General features: G+C 43.9%; 1 protein-coding gene and 1 long non-coding RNA gene across 7 annotated transcripts in view; one reads left to right on the top strand and one right to left on the bottom strand.

The window, feature by feature from the left end:
• Positions 1-21416, top strand: part of MYOF (myoferlin) — a 164789-nt gene that overhangs the window by 17050 nt on the left and 126323 nt on the right. For all 4 annotated transcript variants that reach the window (XM_082339375.1, XM_082339373.1, XM_082339374.1 and 1 more), the window contains exons 2-3: positions 4580-4635; positions 7500-7591. In XM_082339375.1, coding sequence (XP_082195501.1) covers positions 4580-4635; positions 7500-7591 — 148 coding nt within the window. The remainder of the gene's footprint in view (positions 1-4579; positions 4636-7499; positions 7592-21416) is intronic.
• On the bottom strand, positions 10610-21267 carry LOC309604713. Of its 3 annotated transcripts, XR_014231008.1 has the most exons (4): positions 15949-21267; positions 13997-14049; positions 12823-12943; positions 10610-11003 (listed from the first exon to the last, which is right to left on the bottom strand). It is a non-coding gene; the product is annotated as an uncharacterized lncRNA (long non-coding RNA). The 3 variants fall into 3 exon arrangements; XR_014231006.1 differs by having other exon boundaries at positions 10610-12943; positions 13997-14053; XR_014231007.1 differs by having other exon boundaries at positions 10610-12943.

The raw sequence follows: 21416 nt of genomic DNA, 5'->3' as shown, positions 1-21416 counted from the left end.
CTAAGTGGCATGTATCAGCCAAGTGAAGCTTTGCCTGGCATTCAGGGCTTCGTCGTGTGACCATAACCTTCCCACACAGCCTGGTTGCCTTGACTTCCTTACACATACTGTGGTTCCAGCCCATTGGGCTGTGCAGTGTCCCCAGACATAACCTGTTGTCTCTTCGTCCATGGCTGACCCACCATGCTGTTGCCTTCATCTAGAGTGACCTTTTCTTCCCAACGCCACGTTTTCAGTTCCTTCTATCCCCTGCTCAGCCTCTGCTTCCTCTGTGAGGCCTCTGGTTCCCACAGGCTGAAGTCACCTCCCCTTCCTCTGAATTTGCATTTTCATCTGTACCCCTCTGAAGCCTTCTTTCCATATCAGTTACCTGTGGCCATATCTACCTCCTCGAGAGCGGGACCCCACAGTGACCGTTTCGGTGCTTGGCAACTGATATTTCAGAAATATTTGTTGGATGGAGGAATCAGGAAGTTGATTAATGTCGTGGAAGAACTCACTTAGCGGATCATTTCCGTGGGCTGAGCTACCAGGTCCCTTGGCCTGACCTGGCCAGTTATCACTCTCATTATTCCCCCTCTTATGATAGGGAACTCCAAGATAAGAATAAAGCAAGAAAGAGCATGATGGGGCTTTTTGTACTTGGTGAAAACATGCAGAAAGATTTGTTTGGTTCCTCTATTCAATAGCCCATAAACTACATTGATGGAACATTTTGAGACCAGGGACTATCTTACACTCTTTTGTTTCTCCAGTTACTAGAACATAGTAAGTGCTTAATAAATGTTTGAGAATGAATGAACAAGTGACCTTTTCCACACTCTTCAGCTGCTGACTCTGGAACCATCTCCACTGGGGGAGGAGGGTCAGTGGTACCAGGCTCAGCATCAAGATAGCCTTGCAGCTGTGCCTTCCCACACTCTGATTCCCAGGTCAGTAACCAGGCTTGGGACTCAATTCAAGTGGGCAAGTGCTGACTCTTTGGCAGCTTCCCTGGAACCCTTATTCCTGCCTTAGCTCCCTGCCTAGAATCTTAGGGACTTAGAGGAGACTGGAATTTTGCTTCAAAACCTTGCTCCCAGTTCTAAGCCTTGTATCCAATTTCTATAAATTATTTGCTGCCTTCTCCTTGCTTTACCTACTTGCTGGGACCTCATACAGTTGCCCATCTTCTCTCTTGAATGCCTGCCATGATCTCAGGGTCCAGATTCACTCCTTCCTGACTCAGTTCTCCACCCTATTCTCCCACTTCCCCCACCCCAAGCCCTGGTTATGGCAGCAAGGGTGGTGGTGAGCTGCAGGGACATTAATGGTGCCCTTTCATGCTTGTCAAAGGCAGGAATTCCTAACCTTTGTCAAGGTCCCTAACTCATTTGAATCTGATGACAGCAATAAACTCTCTCTCCAGAAGAACTCCCAGATGTAATATTTTATGTCTTGGAGCATGCAGTCTTAGACACTTTCAGGATACCTTGAAACCTGACCTTGGACTTTTCCTATGGCCACTGCCCAGGATGCCAAGACCATCACACACATCGTATCTATGCATCTTCTTCTTCTTTTTTTTTTAATAAACTTATTTATTTATTTTTATTTATTTTTGGCTGCGTTGGGTCTTGGTTGCTGCGCGCGGGCTTTCTCTAGTTGCGGCGAGCCGGGGCTACTCTTTGTTGCGGCGCACAGGCTTCTCATTGAGGTGGCTTCTCGTCGCGGAGCACAGGCTCTAGGTGCGCGGGCTTCAGTAGTTGTGGCATGTGGGCTCGGTAGTTGTGGCACACGGGCTTAGTTGCTCCACGGCATGTGGGATCTTCCCGGACCAGGGCTCGAACCTGTGTCCCCTGCACTGGCAGGCAGATTCTTAACCACTGTGCCACCAGGGAAGTCCCTATGCTTCTTCTTTATTCAACGTTTCTGACAGCTTCAAGTGAGGCATTGGTGTGGTAGCAAACACACACTCAGGTTTTGGAGCCAGGGAGACGTAGGTACAGATTCTGGCTCTGTTTCCTTATCAGCTGTGTGATCTTGGACAAGTTAACCAGCTTTTCTCAGTTAACCACCTTGTCTATAAAATGAGGATGAGAATGTTTACCTTGAAGGTTTATTGTAAGGATTTAAGAGTCACCGCAGTAGAATGCACAGCCTGGCACCTATAGATCGTTATTTAGAGGGAGCAGCTACCATTGTGGATAGAAACCATTTTGACCAGTTCCATCGATTTCAACATCCTTTGCAGGGCTTCTCTTTTTCTCCCACACTTTCTGGTACTGTACCAGAGAGGAAGATTGAGAGGTTTCTGTCAGACGAGGGGAAGAGTGAGCGGGGTCAATATGGAAGTGTGAGAGGGGAAATCAGGACCACTTCTAGGTGACATCAGAATCTGATCCAGTGAGGGGCTCTGGAGGCTGCATAGAAAGACCACAGTCAGAGTCAGGATAGGTCCAGGCATGAGCTGATGAGTCAAGTCCTGCCGAAGTTTAGAAAGGGAAGCCAGTTGGGCGATGGGAGCCCACTCAAGTGGAGGAGTTAATGCTTAGCGGAGTGAGGGTGGTGACTCATAGCTTTGCTATGCTGAGGTCGTGGAAGAATGAGGTGGCTAGTCCCACAGCTGGCCGTGTGCTGGGAGCCTTAGCAACGTGACATTCAGCTGAACAAAACCCACTACCTTCTCCATTCCACAGCAGTAGAGGGGAAGCTGAGGAGTGGTTCAAAGCTTGGCCACCAACGTGAGACTGCCTGGGTCCAAAACCTAGCTCTGCACCACTTACTAACTCGGTGACTTTGAATTCGTTACTTGACTTCTCAGTTTCCTTAGCTGTGAAAGGGGGATGAAAATAATTATACATACCTCCTAGGGTTTGAAGGAGATTAGGTGATGTGAGATAATAGAAAAAATATATGTTGGTCTGTGTCTTCCCCCCAACCCCATGCCCTCGCTCATTTTTCCTGGCACAGAGCTCCTAAAAGCCTTGTAACTTCCTAAGGGATAAGAGTACTAGGAGTATCTTTTGTTCTATTGAAGCCACTCCGGATGGGCTCCTGGATGGGGGCTGGTCACCAGAAAGACGAAGCCATGATTAGAAGCTGGGGATTTTCAGCCCCAGCTCCACTTCTCTAGAGTGGGGAGAAGGGCTGGAAATGGAGTTAATAATTGATCATGCCTACGTGATGAAGCCTCCATAAAAATCCCAGAAGTATGGGGTTCAGAGACCTTCCAGGTGGGTGAACACATCCATGTACCAGGAGGGCAATGCACCCCCAACTCCATGGTGACAGAAGCTCCTGTGCTTGGGACCCTCTCAGACCTCACCCCATGTATCTCTTCAGCTGGCTGTTCATCTATATCGTTTATCAATCCTATAATAAACTGGTAAATGTAAGTAACTGTTTTCCTAAGTTCTGTAAGCTGCTCTAGCAAATTAATTGGATCCAAGGATGAGGTCATAGGAACCTCAGATTTATCGCCAATTGGTTAGAAGCCCAGGTGACAACCTAGACTTGCTGTTGGTGTCTGGGGCTGGGGGCAGTCTTGTGGGACCGAGTCCTTAAGCCCTGGGATCTGATGCTAACTCCAGGTAGACAGTGTCAGGATTGAGTTAAATTCTAGAACACCCAGCTGATGTTGCAGAAGATTGCTTGGTTGGGGGAACATGCCCCGCCCAATACATCTGGTGTCAGAGTGTTGTGAGTGTTCTGTGTGATGGTAGAAGAGACCCACAGGAAGAAAAACTTTTTTTTCCCCTGAAAACAGGTGAGCTAAGGTTTACAAAGCCTTTTGTACTGAAACTTAGCTTTCATTTTGTTAAGTGTCTGGGGACTCAGGGACTCAGTAGAAGCCCCTGCTCTTTGGACTTTGCTCCAAGGAAGCTTTAGGCACTAGCTAGATAAACATTTACTCATCTGGGCAGGTGTGCTGTCCAGTCTCAGATGCAGAGAAAGAAGACCTTGTGTCCTCAGAAACAGTGAGCCAGGAGTAAAGGAAAGGCCCAATTCTCTGCCGGTCCTAGAAAGTGTTCATCTACGAATTACCTTGTATTAGGGCTGTGAGAGGGAATCCAGCATAATCTTTAAGCTGTGTTGGGGTCTTATCACATGTAAAGGCAGCTTGGACTTCAGAGCTGAAATTCCAGGTTTCTATCAGGGCACCACTGCTGCATATGAGGTCAGACACATTCCTCAACGCCTTTGAGTCTCAGTATCCTCATTTATAAAATGGGATGCCTGTGGGTCAAAGGTTACCTTCGTTGGCTTCTTTCTGCCACAAGCTGGGGAGATGCACAGGCCCTGCGTGACTTTGGTCTGCAGGATTTGCTGAGGGAGAGACAGAGGATCACAGCATTTCTGTGATTTTGAGTCTCCCGTCCCTCAGCTCCTTGTCGGTCTGGGGATGGGAAAAATGTTTTTAGGCCAAAAATGCTGTTCAGTTTGGAAAACTGATTCAGGTAGCCCTCACCCTAGTCAGATGAAGGTAAAATGCAGGCACACCTTTTGCCCTCAGGGAAAGGGTCTTTGAATGAACAGATGAATGGTACAGGCTCTGTAAATATTTCTAATTGACTGATATCTTATTTTTAATTTGCAGATGAGAAAAAGAAAACAAAGAAAGTCGATAATGAACTCAACCCAGTGTGGAATGAGGTGACTTCGTTATTTTTCTATTTTGTTTCACTGGATAAGCTACCTCTGATTGTCCCATCTTTGGTCAGAGGTTAACTCTTCCGTTTGGAAGGAGAATCTCTGCATTTCACCCCTACCCCCTCCACCTCCCTCTGTGGCCACAGAGACAGCAGAGCAGCTTAAGGACCCTACTGCACAGTGACATCTCCTGTGCAGTAGTGGTGTGGCAAGTGGAGCCTGGATGGGTTAAGGAGTGTGGGGTTCTAGCCTGGTGCAGCCATGCGCTTGCTGTGTGACCTTGTCCAGTTATGCTGCAAATTGGGGCACATCCCTAGAGTGAAGGGTGGGATTAGATCACTGCTGGAGTCCCAGAGGGAAAGCTCTGTAACTAAAAACATATCTGCATGTGATTCATCCAGATGGTATGACATGATACTTTGTGTGTCTGGAAGAGTGTCATTGTTTTTTATGTTGATAAAAGTAATATATACTTAACATAGAAATTTTGAAAACTTCAGATTAGCTTAAAAAAATTACTTTTGGTGCTACTATCCAGAAGCAAATACTGTTAACATCTCAGAGGGGGCTTCCCTGGTGGTGCAGTGGTTGAGAATCTGCCTGCCAATGCAGGGAACACGGGTTCGAGCCCTGGTCTGGGAAGATCCCACATGCCACAGAGCAGCTGGGCCCGTGAGCCACAATTACTGAGCCTGCGCGTCTGGAGCCTGTGCTCCGCAACAAGAGAGGCCGAGATAGTGAGAGGCCCGCGCACCGCGATGAGGAGTGGCCTCCGCTTGCCACAACTAGAGAAAGCCCTCGCACAGAAACGAAGACCCAACACAGCCAAAAATAAATAAATTAACATCTCGGAGGTATCAACAAATATTTATTGAATGAATACATTTAATAAAATAGGATGTCTTAGAATTAGCCAATTAGTATCATACAGTGAATACAGTTTCCTATCCTATTTTTTCCTACTATTATATCCTGAACATATACACCTATCATTCCATTCAAAAATGTTTTTATTGACTATGTAATATTGTATTGAATTGATATAATTTATAGACCTCCCCCCCACTACTGACTTTATATCTATTTTATAAATTGTTTCAGTGTTTAATAGATTTACAGATATGTGAAATTTTTAATTCTTTCCACTGAGTAGGATTTTCCTATGCTGACTAATTTTTAAAAAGTTGAACATCTGCCCCATTGTTTTTCCGAAAACCAGGTCAAACCGTTCTGGATAAGTGCAGTGATAAATGTCTTTGTTATTTTGCTAAGTCACCAGGCTGTGACGGCTTCCTTCCACCAACTGCAAATCCCTTCTCCCCTTTCCCTCCCAATGAGTTTCAGTATCCCTATAAAATAAAGACTACTCGTTCTCATTGGATGAGGCCAAGACTAAAAGCTTCTTAATGCCTATCTGAAATGCCCTGCTGGTTTCATGCAGGTTGAGAGGGAATTCCACTTCTCTGCAATTTCACTGGAACCCAGAGCACAGCCAGCTGCACTGCCAGCTCCATGAGAGCCAGAGGCCTGTCTGGTTGGTCCCTGTGGAAACTGTGGGTTCCTAGCACCTCACACAGAGCTCCAAGACTAAAATAAATAAAAAGTACATGTATGTGTGCATTTAGTGATAACATGCCTCTTTATTTTTAAAATTAATTAGTTTATTTATTTATTTTTGGCTGTGTTGGGTCTTCGTTGCTGCACGTGGGCTTTCTCTAATTGTGGTGAGCAGGGGCTACTCATCCTTGCGGTGCGCAGGCTTCTCTTGTTGCGGAGCACGGGCTGTAGGCGTGTGGGCTCAGTAGTTGATGCTCTCGGGCTCTAGAGCGCAGGCTCAGTAGTTGTGGCGCACGGGCTTAGTTGCTCCGCAGCACGTGGGATTTTCCCGGACCAGGGCTTGAACCCGTGTCCCCTGCATTGGCAGGCGGATTCTTAACCACTGCGTCACCAGGGAAGTCCCAACATGCTTCTTTATATTTGAGCTCAATCCATGTGGCCGATGGCAGAGAGGTATATGGTCACATGAGTAGGCGTGTTTTCCCCAGGGCATCATCCATCTTACCCCACTTTGTTTCCAATGCATTTTTTTTCTCATAGTGCATATGTATTTATCAAGTAAACTTCCCAATTGCAGCTTTATAACTGAAACCAAACCTAAATGAAATGCCAACCCCAAACCCATTTGGATTGGTAGGTATGTTCTAATATGAGCTGTGAGACTCCTCTTCCATCCATTCCAAACCCATTACAAGCAGCATCAGATCATCATCATGCACTGCTTTATTTAATTCATTTATTACATAATCAAAGACATCAGTGGAACTAAGTTAATTTATTTTATTTTATTTTTTTTAACATTTGCCGTTAGAAAGCAATTTACTGCCTTAAGATGAGAGACTCAGCTGACTACAGCACTGACCACGGTGGGACTTAAAATAAGGGGCTGATGCATTTCAGAAAATGTTTTCTTAGATTATTTACCACTTTCTTCGATAGTAATATGATTAAGAAAAGCAAATAATTTAAAAATAACCACTGAAGAAAGCATTTTCACATACATATTTTGTTCTATTTGTGCTACAGTTGTGGTAGGCATTAAGTCTAGTTCTCTGCCTATGAGACGGATTTGGTGACTTGTCCAAAGCCACAGAGTCTAGAAAACGGGAAGCTAGGAGTCTGGTTTGCTTTCCCATGAGCCTCAGCAGCCTCCAGGTTCAGAATTTGATCACTTTTATCTAACTATAGAACTGAGTACTTCAAAAGATTGTCATTGGTGGAGATGATCTGATATTTAGTATCGGTGCATCTTATTATATTCCCGGATCCTTTTAACAGCCTCTTTGTTTTTATAACCTACCTGTGGACAGATTTTGGAGTTCGACTTGAGGGGTATACCACTGGACTTTTCATCGTCCCTTGGGATTGTTGTGAAAGATTTTGAGACAATTGGACAAAATAAGTAAGTCGATTTCAATTGTTTTTCTCATTTTACATACTGTCTTACTATTGTTTATTTTGTTGAAGGAACATATCTTTAATAACATAATATTTCCAATATAATTGTGCTTTAATTCTGTGCCCTCCTCCACCCCTTATGAGCCAATATCAGGTGTGGTTAATCAATGACAGTGCTCTTTCCCAATGACTGCTGTATTCATAAGAGGTTGCAAACACTAAGCCACCACTAGTCTAGCCAATTTGGCACTTAACAGTGAAATCTTTTTATGCTCCTGCAGTTTCTTTGTTAACTACGTATAGGCACTGATGATTTATCCAAACTGTAGCTTTATTGGACACAAACAAAATCATTTCTTCTTCTGATTGTGTATAACCCATGTATGTCTCATTCAAGTTCTCTTTCCAGCCCTGCTTCCATTTTAACGCCTCGCTGGTTTTTTAGACCCAACAGATCCAAACCAGATTCCTACTCTTACTGCCCCTGCCAGTTTCAGATGGGGAAGAGTCATGGTGGTGCCCAGTGGTGGCACACAGAGTTGTCCCCTGGGTAAAGCTGAGGTTCCCATGGGACAGAATGACCTCAGTAAATTCACCCCAGTCCTTGATCTAGACTTTGGCCTTAGACTTGGAACGCAGTCTTAGGTTATCAATCCAAACTAACTAAACTCACAAGAGAACAATTCTTAAAACCATAATACTTGTTATTTTCCAATGGAAATAAATTGCCTGGATGGGGAGGGCATTCTACTCTCTGATTAATGAATTTTTTTTAAAATGAATTAAAAAAAATTTTTATTTTATATTGGAGTATAGTTGATTTACAGTATTGTGTTAGGTTCAGGTGTACAGCGAAGTGATTTAGTTACGCATATACATGTATCTATTCTTTTTCAGATTCTTTTCACATATAGGGTATTACAGAGTACTGAGTAGAGTTCCCTGTGCTATACAGTAGGTCCCTGTTGATTATTTTATATAATGTGTATATGTTAATCCCAACCCCCTAATTTATCCCTCCCCCCCACCTTTCCCCTTTGGTAATGTAAGTTTTCTATTAAGTCTGTGAGTCTGTTTCTGTTTTGTGAATAACTTCATTTGTATTATTTTTTTAGATGCCACATAGAAGTGATATCATATGATATTTGTCTTTCTCTGTCCGACTTAACTTCATTTAGTATGATAATCTCTAGGTGCATCCATGTTGCTGCAAATGGCATTATTTTGTTCTTTTTCACGGCTGAGTAATATTCCATTGTGTATATGTACCACATCTCCTTTATCCACTCCTCTGTCGATGGCCATTTAGATTGCTTCCATGTCTTGGCTCTTGTAAATAGTGCTGCAGTGAACATTGGGGTGTATGTATCTTTTCGAATTATGGTTTTCTCTGGATATATGCCCAAGAGTGCGATTGCTGGATCATATGGTAGCTCTATTTTTAGTTTTCTGAGGAACCTCCATACTGTTTTCCACAGTGTCTGCACCAATTTATTGTACATTCCCACCAACAGTGTAGGAGGGTTCCCTTTTCTCCACACCTTCTCCAGCATTTATTGTTTGTAGACTTTTTGATGATGTACATTCAGACTGGTATGAGGTGATACCTCATTGTAGTTTTGATTTGCATTTGTCTAATAATTAGCGATGTTGAACATCTTTTCATGTGCTTTTTGGCCATCTGTATGTCTTCTTTGGAGAAATGTCTGTTTTCCTTCATGTCATTTCACATGGGAAGCCAAATTACTCTCTATCTTTGATTGTAAGATATCATTGACTGTAAGATGTACTATTAAATTAGTAACATGCTTGGGGCGGGCGGTGTTGGGGGGGGAGAAGCCTGATATTAAATGCCCACATCAATTGTGAGAAGCATCCCAGGTTTTAGTAATGTGAATTTATTTTAAAATGTATGTCTTATTCTCAGGTACATTTGGTATGATCAGAAGACTGCAGTGAGAGCAGTAAATTAGAATGAATTTGTTGAGATAGGGTGGCCATATGCTCTGATTTGCTTTGGATAGTCCTGGTTCGTTGTCCCAGCACAATGATTTATGATGTCGCTTTTGCTGTCAACAGTGGCTTGATTTGGACAGTAAATTAGATGGTCATCTTAGTCATTGGGGTCTTCTGCTTAATGGCGTCAGACTAAGAGCCTGCACAGGCTTTGATAGCTACTGCCCATGTCACCTTTCATGAGATCCTTTCTTCCACGTTTCATTGCTGACCAAATGTCCCTGTGACCGATGCATTTTTTTCTTAAGCTACATAAATACATTCTGGTAGATTCTGGCCCTACTCTCTTGGATCGAAAAACCATTCTAGCTTTTTAAGGTTATGTTGTACATCTCAGCTTTGAAGCAATTATATGATTTTCTATCCCCCACCCCAACTTCCAGAGGGCAGTTTTATTTACCAGATTTCGAAGTTCTGGGGAAGTGGGTGATTTAGCCTCACTGTAGTCTCCTAACTGTTACGAATAATAGTTCTTTCTCTTCTTTCCTCTCCTCTTTCTGCAAGTGGTACCACTGTTTATATTCTAGACCAGCCCTCTCCGAAAGAAGTATAGTGCAGGCTGCATATGTAATTAAAATTTTTCTAGTAGCCATGTTATAAAACAAAAAGAAACAGATGAAATGAATTTTAATAATATGTTTTATTTACACATAGAAATGATAATATTATATACACTATGTGAATCAATATTTTAAGAATCATTAAGACATTTTACATGCATTGTATTCTTACACGCCGGATTTCAAAGACTTAGTATTTCACATTAGCAGCACATCTCTGTCCAGACCAGCCATATTTCAAGTGCTCCCTCACCACGTGTGGCTGGTGGCCATCACAGTGGAGAGCACAGCTCCAGACCACTGAGCTCAAAACCTCCGGTCTCTGTGGATCTTCTCCCTTTTACATCCTATCCAATCTGTTGCCAAATCTTACTTCTCTTTCTTTCCACTGTTTGTGCCATGTGCTTCTTCTATTTTTTTTAAAAAATTATTTATTTATTTATTTATTTATTTATTTATTTATGGCTATGTTGGGTCTTCGTTTCTGTGCGAGGGCTTTCTCTAGTTGCGGCAAGCGGGGGCCACTCTTCATCGCGGTGCGCGGGCCTCTCACTGTCGCGGCCTCTCTTGTTGCGGAGCACAGGCTCCAGTCGCGCAGGCTCAGTAGTTGTGGCTCACGGGCCCAGCTGCTCCGCGGCATGTGGGATCTTCCCAGACCAGGGCTCGAACCCGTGTCCCCTGCATTAGCAGGCAGATTCTCAACCACTGCGCCACCAGGGAAGCCCGATGTGCTTCTTACTTGTAGCCACAGCCAGCAGCCTGGTTCAGGCCTCATCACTTTGTGCCTCATCTATCTGAACTTGGCAATAAAGCCTGGCAGGCTGGCGTGGGAGTTCTCATCTATGTTTTAAACAAAGTTGTTGTTTTCTTGTATGTTTCATGCTCGAGAGAGAGTCAAAACAAACAAATACATGAAGAAATATGTAATAGATCAGGTACTCTGACGTGCTGTAATCTAAGGAGGAAACTGTCATAGCCCATGAAGAAAACTAAAGCAGAGTAAGAGGATGGTTACTGAGGGTGGGGGAAAGTTTTATGTGAGGTGATGATAAGGTGACAATTGAGCAGAGACTAATAAAGTGAAAGAATGAGCCATGCAGCTTTCTGGGGGAAAGAATATTCTCGGCAGAGAGAACAGCAAGTGCAAAGGCCCTGAGGCAGGAGTATACCTGGGTGTTAGAGAAAGATCGAAGAGGCCAGAGGGCTGGGATGGGGGAAGGAGATGAGATCAGCAAAGCCACAACATGCATGGCTTTGTGAGCCACGATGCGAGCTTTGGATTTCATTCCTAGTAGGATGGAAGTTTGTTGAAGAGTACTGAGTATGATCTTATTTACATTTTTAATGTATCGCTTGCACTTTCTGTGTGGAGTTTGGATGTAGGAACCAGTTAGGAAGCAGGGAAAACAATACTGGGAGAACATTATATATTTATTTTATACCTGTTGAAAACACAGTGGGGCCCTTGGATGACAGCAGGGCAGTATTTTAGCTATGTTTGTCCAAAATATTTGTGTATTTTGGTCTCGTATTTTCTTCTTGGCTTTTCTATGAAAGATTTGGCCTTGAGGCTGTGCTCACTGCTCAGTGTGGGAACGTCTCCCTCACCTGGAAGCACAGGGTGGGGGCAGAGAATTTTTCTACCGGCTTAAGGAATGTCTTGCCTGTGAACTTTGCTGTTGCCATGGAGACTGGCTGTGTAAATAGGGCCCTCACGCCAGAGTCTGCAGCCCCAGGGCATGTAAGCAAACAGCACCAGGCTGCCTGGGTTTGCCTGAGCATGGTGCCCACACCCATAGGGACTGGACCGGGCAGTCTGAGCACGCGCAGTGCTGGTGCATCAGCAACGTCCCTCCCTAGGTGCTGTGAGCTGGTGGGGCTGTTTGGCGCAGACTCTGTTCTTCCTCATTTTACAGTCATCCAACCAGCCTGTGGACTGAAAGAGGGTGAGGGAAGAGCTAGAGGAGCCTCTTGGTCACATGATGCACATGAAATGGTATTTTTAGCTGAAAAGTCAGAGTGGAAGGATTTTCCCAGTGGCTGAAGAATGAGAGTTCCCTTTCCAGACAGGCAATGTGGCCGTCCCTTAATGAGCCCTTTGAATGCATTATCCCACCTAATCCTCACAGATACCCAGTTTTTTCTCAGAGAGGTGTAGTCATCTGCTCAGGGTCACACAGCAGGTATGTATCAGAGTCAGCATTTATATTCAGACCTGTGCTCTTGACTTTTCCATTACACTGAAAACCTCTGACCACCTATAGGGACCAAAATGTAGGTGGAATGATTATCTTTTAGCTTAATTTTTTTTTTTTTTTTTTTTTTTTTTGCCATGCCGCACTGCTTGTGGGAGGATCTCAGTTCTCCGACCAGGGATTGAACCCGGGCCACTGCAGTGAAAGCACCGAATCTCAACCACTAGACCACCAGGGAACTCCCTAGCTTAAAAATTTTTTTCTAATTTTGCCAAAAATCAAACAAACAAAACAAACAAAAAAAAAACCCCACTCATTGTCGGAGTATTGATACCTCCTTCTTAGGTAAAAGTTTTAAGCAGGCATTTTATGCTATTGAGTAATAAGTCACTTAAGCTCATTCCCTGCAATGAACAAGATGAGTTCAGAGAATATATCTCATCTCATGTGATCTTCACAATGACCTCGAGAAGTGGAGATGAGACTTGAGGCTCAGAGGGGTTGAGGCTGGGACCCTGATCTCTTGGCATCCTGTCTGTGCTGTCACTCTGCTTGAGTTCTTAAAGAAGAAGCATCTTCAGGAGGCTGGAAATATAGGAATGAAAGATTTTTACAAGTTTTCAGATTTGTGCATGTGTGTATGCGTGTGTGTTCTGCTCATGCTAAGGTGATGTCACAGGGACCAGATTTACCCTCTCGCCTGACACAACTGAAAAAGTAGATGAAATACATGCCCCAGTGGTTTCAGATACTGGACACTAGCAGCACAGGACAGTGACCCCCAAGAGAGGGGGATAAATGAGCTGAGCCCTCTGAGCGCCCAGCTTCATGCCTAGAGAGCACTTCCAGGCTGCACTGCAGGACAGGCAGATCTTGGTTGTCTCCCAGGGTTGGGGAGGTGCAGCTGGGAGCCTAGAGCTAGGCGCGCGTGCACACACACACCCACCCACCACCCACGCAGAGTGCTCCAGAGATTTGCACAGGGCTCCGCTTGACTCCTCAGGTGAGTACTGGTCAGTGAGGAAACTACCTGAGGGCTAAGAATAGTTAATGCTCCCACCATCCAGAGTGGGAAAACCTTCAAATTCATGAGCATAAGGTAGAGTACTCAGAAGGATTTTACCTCAGTATTGTGAAGAAAAAAATAGATACATCGTTATTAAACAGATACACTGTTAGATGATATTATGAGTAGGTATGGACAATGAAACAGGTATTATAATCGTATTCTACAGGTTAAGGAAGGTAGAGGAAAGCTTGAGCAAGTGAAGTAGAGACGCGGAAGGTATTAAAAAAGATCCAAATTGAACGTGTAGGAATGCAAATTACAATGTCTGATATAAAATGACTGTAACTGTCTAAAAGTTTGCCTTCCTAGTACTCTTATTTTTCCCCTCCACCTGTGTGTGCTTGTACATTTGAAACCGTCACATATACCCCACACAAATGCACGGCAAAGTTAGAGACATCCTCTGAAGGTAAATTGTCTGCATTGCTGTAATGTAAGAAGAAGATAACCGAAGACCTCACAATATACCTAGGAGGAAATTTACCCGAGTTCTTGCATAAGAGGTGGTGTGGGCAAGTGGTCAGCTGCATGATCATGAGATCAGTTTGGATTTTGGCTCTGCTACTTACTGGTTGGGTGGCTTTTGGCAAGTTTCTTCATCTTCATGATGGTGGCTGGAATACTTCCTCAGTAAGTGATAGACATAAGGGCAAATTTAATATAATTAAGGAAAAAAATCACTTAAATTTCCTGATGAACAACATAATAGCTAATATCTATTGTGGGCTTACCATGGGCCAGGAATTGTGCTAAAACTGCTCCACACACCATCAGTTTTCATCTTTATAATGACTTTGAGTCAGACAGGCTTATTGACATCTTAGAGTTGAGAAAAATGTGGCTCAGACAGGTTCACCAAATTGCTTAAAGTCACCCAGCTCTTTATTTGGAAGCATGTGGATTTAACCTCGTAAATCCAGAGTTTAACCTCAGACCTTCCAATGTTTATTTCCTCTGTGTGTGTGTGTGTGTGTGTGTGTGTGTTGAGGGCCAGAGTGCCAGGATGTGAGTGAGAGCACAGCATAACTAACACACACACTTACACACAGGATGGTACTGGGGGCTGTAGAATTAGAAAAAGTAAAAGGACAAGCCTGGGTTATGAAATATACTAACTCCCTGGGCAAGGGTTTTTTGTTTTTGTTTTGTTTTTGCTTAGAGAAAACAAAGACTGCGGTTTGGAATGGAATTAATTTGATGGGATGGTGTGGTATTGCTTATGAGAAATTTTTGTTTACTGGTGTACGAAAGACCTTGTGTTCAAGCTTTTAATACTTTTATTTCCCCTAGTGGTGAGACCCGCTTCTGCCACTACCATGTGTAAACATAGCAGTGGGATTAATTAAGGCGGTCCCCATGACCTCTCCTTTTCCCCCGTGTGGTTGGTGAGAAGGGTTGAGGCAGGTTTTCTACCTGGAGTAGCTTCTCAGGCTGTGTGAAAGTCTAAGCCAGAGGCAGATGGTACTTGGAACAGAACTCCCAGTTCTGATTTCTTTTTAGTTCCGCTTTTTCAACAGAGCAACAAAGCTATGCAAAGATCAAAGCTGGTTTGGGCTGGCTGGCTCTGGGTGCTGGAGAGGCTGAACCCCGCTGTTTGGGGAGATCACAGCCCTGGTGAGAAACACCCAGAGAGACTGAAAGAGAAAGGCATTTCATAATAAGAGCTGTAATTATCTCCTGATTGTACTTGGAGGAACATCTCTTAGGAGAGGAAGCTTCATAACCTATAAATCATTTGCAAGGTCATTGGACTATCTTCAGTGATGTATCAATTAGTTGACTCATTCAACAAATATTTGCTTATGGCTGCTGTGTGTCAGACACTGCTATAGGCTCTGGGGGTACTCCATGCCTTTCATGGGGCTCACATCTGAGTGGAGGCAACAGACAATAAACAAGTAAATCCACATATAGTTTATCATGGTGATAAATATGATGAAGAAGAATGAAGCAGGGAAAAGGGGAGAAAAAGACAGGGTAAAGGGTGTGTGTGTGTGTGCGCGCATGCATGTACACGTGTGCTGGTTTAGAAAGGTTTTTCATATAAGGATTTGCTCTGGGGTCTCTCTTATAGTGAAACGTTTTATGAGACCTATGGCTTTAAAAATGCATTCAGATTCGACTAATTGGATTTTATGAGAATTCAGCTACAGCTGAAGTTTACTTCTGGTCTAATCCTGAAAATAAAAATTGTTTTCCAAACAGATTCACGGTGTATATGTAGCACTGATGGTGGGGAGGGAGCTATCTGATGTACGTAAGAGAAAGGATTGGTTTTAAGAACTCCGCACAGTGATTGTATAGAAATGGCTGTGGGTAGTTACAAAGGGTTCTTGTCTGTTCATTCATGCCCACTTGCCCACACTCCGCATAGATAAACCCGCCTTCCTGTGATTTAGGCTGTGCATGAGTTCAGACCAGCTTTCCCTGCAAGTACTGACTTGGAGTCATATTTTTTTTAGGATCCCTTTTTCCAGAATAGTGTCTGAAATAATAATGAAAAGTGATATTAAGCACTTACCAGATCATCCTTTTAATCCTTACAACAATACTGTTAGGTAGGAGCTGTCATTATCCCCACTTTGCAGATGAGGGCACTGAGGCTCAGAGAAGTTACACAATCTGTGGTACAAGGATAAGTCTGAATCAGTCAGCTCTGTCTAGCGCCAAGTTCTTAGTCACTATGTTATGCTGTCCCCCTTACTTTATAAGGTCCAAGTGCTTGATGAATGAATGAAAGAATACTACTGCCTTGAGTCTAAAGGATGAGGGCATTAGACAGAGACAGAGCCTGGGAGTTCTGTTGAACTGTCCCGAACGGGCAAGCGTAGAGCCAGAACTTTGAGGACTGAATGAACAGGAGAATTGGTCAGGAGCAAATAGCAAAATGGCGGGTTACAGTCATCTATTCAAGAAATAACTCTCGGACATCTTCTACATGCCAGGCATTAGGCTAGTTAACCCACCCCTGGCCTTGTAGCCTCGCTGCCCGGGAGAGCTTTGGGGAAGAGACCTGGGCTTCCACTCAGCTCCTTCCCCTGTTAAAGTGATGCCGTCTGCAGCAAAGGCTGGCCCTGAATCCTGCAGATACTGCCACAGCCTCCAGGCTAGTTCAGTGATTCCAAAATCTGGGCATGGAGTTTGTTGCACCTCCACCTCAGGGGGGCTTGTACACGGCTAGGTTGGGGAACCACTGTGGACTAGGAGTTTCTAGGTTTTCTAGAACCCCTGCTCCCTTGTGATGAACAGGACAAAGGCCTCAAAGTCCTCTGACAATCCTGGTGTGGAGTAAGGAGGGGAAGCCACGGGAGGGCGCAGGTAACTAGGTCTGCCGAGTAGATTCTGATGGAGTTTTGCTTTCTCCTTTGTTCTATTAAATAATTGATTGCTATGTCCATGTCTCAAACGTGAACCTGTATTATCACATGGAATGTACTTTTAGAAAACTGCACGTGTTCCCTGTTCCCCAGGTCTGGCTTTGCCAGCTGCCTTCCCTAACCCCCCGCCCTCCATCCACCCCTCCACCTGTTCTAGACCATTGTTTCTCAGACTTCCTGGGTATAAGAATTAACTAAAGAAAAAGTCTGACTCAGGGTCCTGGGAATCTGTATCCACCCTGCTGATTCTGCTGCAGGGAAGTCTGGGGAACCACATTCTGAGAAACAGTTTTAGGAGCTAATCCAGAGCGCAAGGGTGGGCCGGTTGGGAGACGCGGAGGGTTCCCCACAGGTGAGGTGGGTGGGAGAGCCGGGGAGGTGCTTTCCGGGGTTCCCTGTGATAGGACTCACCGCCATTGCCGCCTCTGCCTCTCCCCCGATCTGGTAGAAAGCAAGGTGCAGGGCTTGGCGCTCCCTCCTTTCGGCTCAGAGCCGAGGGAGGAGCTCCACTGATACTGGCCTAGGGGAGGGAGAAGTCTGCGGAGGGGACGGGACCCAGCCGAGCATCCCCGCTGGCCTTCTGGGCCTGGCGCAGACGACAAGGCCCAGCTGGCTGAGAGCCCAGTGCTTCAAAGGGTGGGCGAGTCATGGTCCTGCAGGAGACCTGGGAGCCACTCAGAAAAGCATTTGTTCCCCAGCCCCGTTGGGGATTGTTACTGCCCCTCGGAGGATGGGAAGTTGGTAGTTCTGCAGTCCTTGGGAGCAGAAACAGAGCAACGTGTGATTTACTTTCCAGCCTCCAACTTATTTTTCCTTTCCTTCATGAGGGAATTTCCAGTAAACCCTCCCCCAATAATCCATGTGGGCTGTGTCCCTGCTGCACAGAAGAACAACTCGCTAGATGTGAGTTCCCCTGACTAAGAGCTCAGCCAGCAAAGCCCTTACTCACCACAGTGGCATGCGACTGTTAACATTTGCGTCCAGGCCAATGGGGAAAACGTTTTCCATTTCTCTTTTAAACACACTAGACTCTGTTTTAACAAGAAAGAAACAAAAGTTCTTAACCAACACTTGCATGACTGAGTTGACTAGTTTACAGTTAAACTCTTTAGTTCCCCCAAACCTAACATCTAATTTTCAAGTAGTTGCTTCCATTGCTTAGAATTAGTTTGATGTCACAGAGAGAACCAACAACAAACTATATGGGCGTTTGTGGACTGAAAGGAATAGGAGAAGGACTGGCTCTTTCTTCATTTCAGAATACATCTGCTGTTTATTATTCTTGCACCATAAGTTTCTTTTTGAGGCGTGGTCCATCCATTTTAGTGTTGGGTGGAGCCCATGGGGAGACTCTTATTTTTCCATGAAAACACAGGGCAAAAGTTTCCCCATTACTTTCACACCATAATATTTTAACATATTTATAGCATTAGTAATATGAAAGAAATAGGGTCTTGGTTTAGTATCACCTTCTTTAAAGAAAATTGGCTTGTGGTCCGACTGAACTCTTCTTATTCCCTGTGTAGGAGGCCAAGTCATCATTTCCCAGTCTCTCACTGTATTTTGTATCCAAGCAACATCATAGAAAATAGGCCAGGCCAGGCTTGCCTTCAAAGCCCTATAGAGTTCAGACAACCATAGTGGATGTTTTCTTCAACTTACAGTGAAAGATCTTAGAAGTTGTAACTGTTTACACTTTTCTTCAACTCACTGAGCCGTTAAAAATATTTTGTGGATTAAAGTCTTTCTAGGCTTTCATCTAAACACGCACTATCTTTACTTCAGAAAAAAGAAATTTAAGTTTTCTTTGACGTCTCCCTCCCCTCCCCCCACCCCACCCCACCCCACCCCCACAAGCATAAGAATTTTATGATGAAAAAGCAAATCTTAAGAAATGGGACTAAAGGTTTCTGAAAGAAGGAATTGAGATCAGACTTCATGATTGGCTTCTTTTATTTCACTCCGTTCCTGGTCTGTTATTTGTTACCATACTCTCACACCCTCTCATGGGGAGGGGAAAGCGGCGGATACTGGATGAGTCAGAATGGAGGTTGTAAAACCATTCAGGGCCATAAAGGGCCAACAGATGGGTTTTGTGTTTTAGGCATAGCTGTTCTCCCCAGTTAGCCACAAGTCCCACCACTCCCTATTGTCTTACCTAATACTCACTGTATTCCACATTTCTGTTATTGGCCTAAACTTTCCTCCTGACACCCTGTGGGAATTTGTTTGACTCCTGATGTTATAGGCCAATGCCTTTGAAGGCAGAAAACTTGCCTAGTATTCTGGATTGTTCATTATGGACATTTTCTAGGATATTTTTTTCCCCCTAAATCAATGAACAAAGGCTTTAAGAGAAAAGAAATGTATAACATGAGAGAGTTTTCTGAATAGACATACATAGGAACATCACATGTATAAGCCAGTAGCAGACTTTCAGGGCTAAAAAGGGTCTGAGGAATTCTTTCAATCTACTCATTTGCAGATAATGAAGGGGGCTCAGAGATTTGGGTGACTTAAGCAAGTCCTCAAAGGAAGTTGAGACACAGAGTTAGGGGTAGAACAGGAATTGTCTAACCCAGTGGTTCTCAGCCTGTGGTGATTTTGCCTATGGAGACAACTGGCAATGTGTAGAGATGCTCTAGTGGGTAGAGGCCAGGGAAGGTGCTGAGCATCTGACAAGGCACAGGACAGCCCCCTAAAACAAATAATTATCCAGTTCAAAGTGTCAGTAGTGCCACTGTTGATAAATGCTGGTCCAACCCAGGTCAGCCCTCTTTCCACTTCAGTATCATCCCTGCATGCTGTATTTTTTGTTTTTTTGTTCCAGGGATTATTTATTGTTGATAGAGATTCAGGTCATCTTGGCTTCAGCAAAAGCAAATCAGTACATGTTCAAGTGTACAATGTTATGATTTTAATCATGAAGTTAGGTTATGAATCATGGAACTGTGAGGAGTAAAATCCAGTGTGTTTCCATGTCTTTCCAAGGTGACCAGTCAGATAACTTTTAAACCTTTTCACACTTTGTTCTTATTGAAAAAACTGAATTAACCAACCCCTTGGCCTGCTGTCTTGAAACATGGAGAGAAGCCCATGGCGAGAAGCTCACACCCTGTGGGGCTGGAAGAGATTTTGCCAGGGGTTCTCACCTTGTGTGAGAGGTTTCTCTGTTTCATCAAGTGGACATGGAGTCATGGGTAGTCTCTTGTCCTCAATATATCAGGGGAATAAAAACCCAAGTGAGAAGAAAACATACTGATGTTAAGAAAACAAAAACAAACAAACAAGAAACTAACATACGGAGTGAACGTACTCATCTGAAAAATTACTCTGTAAAGGTCCCGTCAATTCTCAGCATTGACAGAGAGACCTAATTTCTATATTGACCTAAAAGGGCTGAAAAGTGCACTCTTAATCCTCTGGAGGAAAAATTTTTCTTTTCTGACTCTACTTGTGATATTAGAAGAGAGGAGAATCCATCATGGTTGTTGAATGTCTTGGGTGTGTTCGTTTCAAGTCAGTGCACTCTTCCAAGAAGCCCTGTGCCAGTGGCTCACGTCGTGGGGTAAGTTGTGTGAAACAGGGTGCCATAGCAATGTTTGGTCTCGTGTGATATAATGTATCTATTCACAGAAAGTGAAGTCACTTATTCTGAGTCACTGGACGTATGTGGTTGGATGACAGACCCCGAATCTACAATCTGGTCCTATTTCTGAAGTCCGAGTGGGGGATGAGAATACAGATATATGTCTGTTTAAAAATAATGTGTCTATGTTGACATCAACTTTCACTTCCTGATTTTAAAACAAAATGTACATTTTTTTTTTTTAAGAATAATTATTTATTTATTTATTTATTTATTTTTGGCTGTGTTGGGTCTTCGTTTCTGTGCGAGGACTTTCTCCAGTTGCGGCAAGTGGGGGCCACTCTTCATCACGGTGCGCGGGCCTCTCACTATTGCGGCCTCTCTTGTTGCGGAGCACAGGCTCCAGACGCGCAGGCTCAGTAGTTGTGGCTCACGGGCCTAGTTGCTCCACGGCATGTGGGATCTTCCCAGACCAGGGCTCGAACCCGTGTCCCCTGCATTGGCAGGCAGACTCAACCACTGCGCCACCAGGGAAGCCCAACATTTTTAAATAAAATGAATATTTCTCCACAGGGGGATCTTTCCTGATTATTGTTTTTGCCTGAAAACCCAGAGCTATTTATATTCTCAACTACAGTTTCTTCACCACGGGGTTTTTGGTATAAGGAATCTCTCCTATCATTTTGAGGACTTGATGTTTAGTTTTCTAACTTTATGCTAATGGTATTCCAGGCTATCATATCTGCTATTGTTAGTATAAGTGGCTGCAAATATAGACAAGATATAAGTAAATAGCATTTAAAAATTCTTACTATTTCTCTTTTCCTTTTTCAGTATCTATACTGAGAGCACACCCCTGGACTCTCTTTGCTTTTTTTTTTTTTTTTTTTTTAAACATCTTTATTGAAGTATAATTGCCTTACAATAGTGTGTTAGCTTCTGCTTTATAACAAAGTGAATCAGTTATACATATACAATATGTTCCCATTTCTCTTCCCTCTTGCATCTCCCTCCCTCCCACCC

Source organism: Balaenoptera borealis (genome assembly GCF_965194805.1).
Source record: "Balaenoptera borealis genome assembly, chromosome: 10".
Lineage (NCBI taxonomy): Eukaryota > Metazoa > Chordata > Mammalia > Artiodactyla > Balaenopteridae > Balaenoptera > Balaenoptera borealis.
This window is presented reverse-complemented; position numbering and strand designations above follow the sequence as displayed.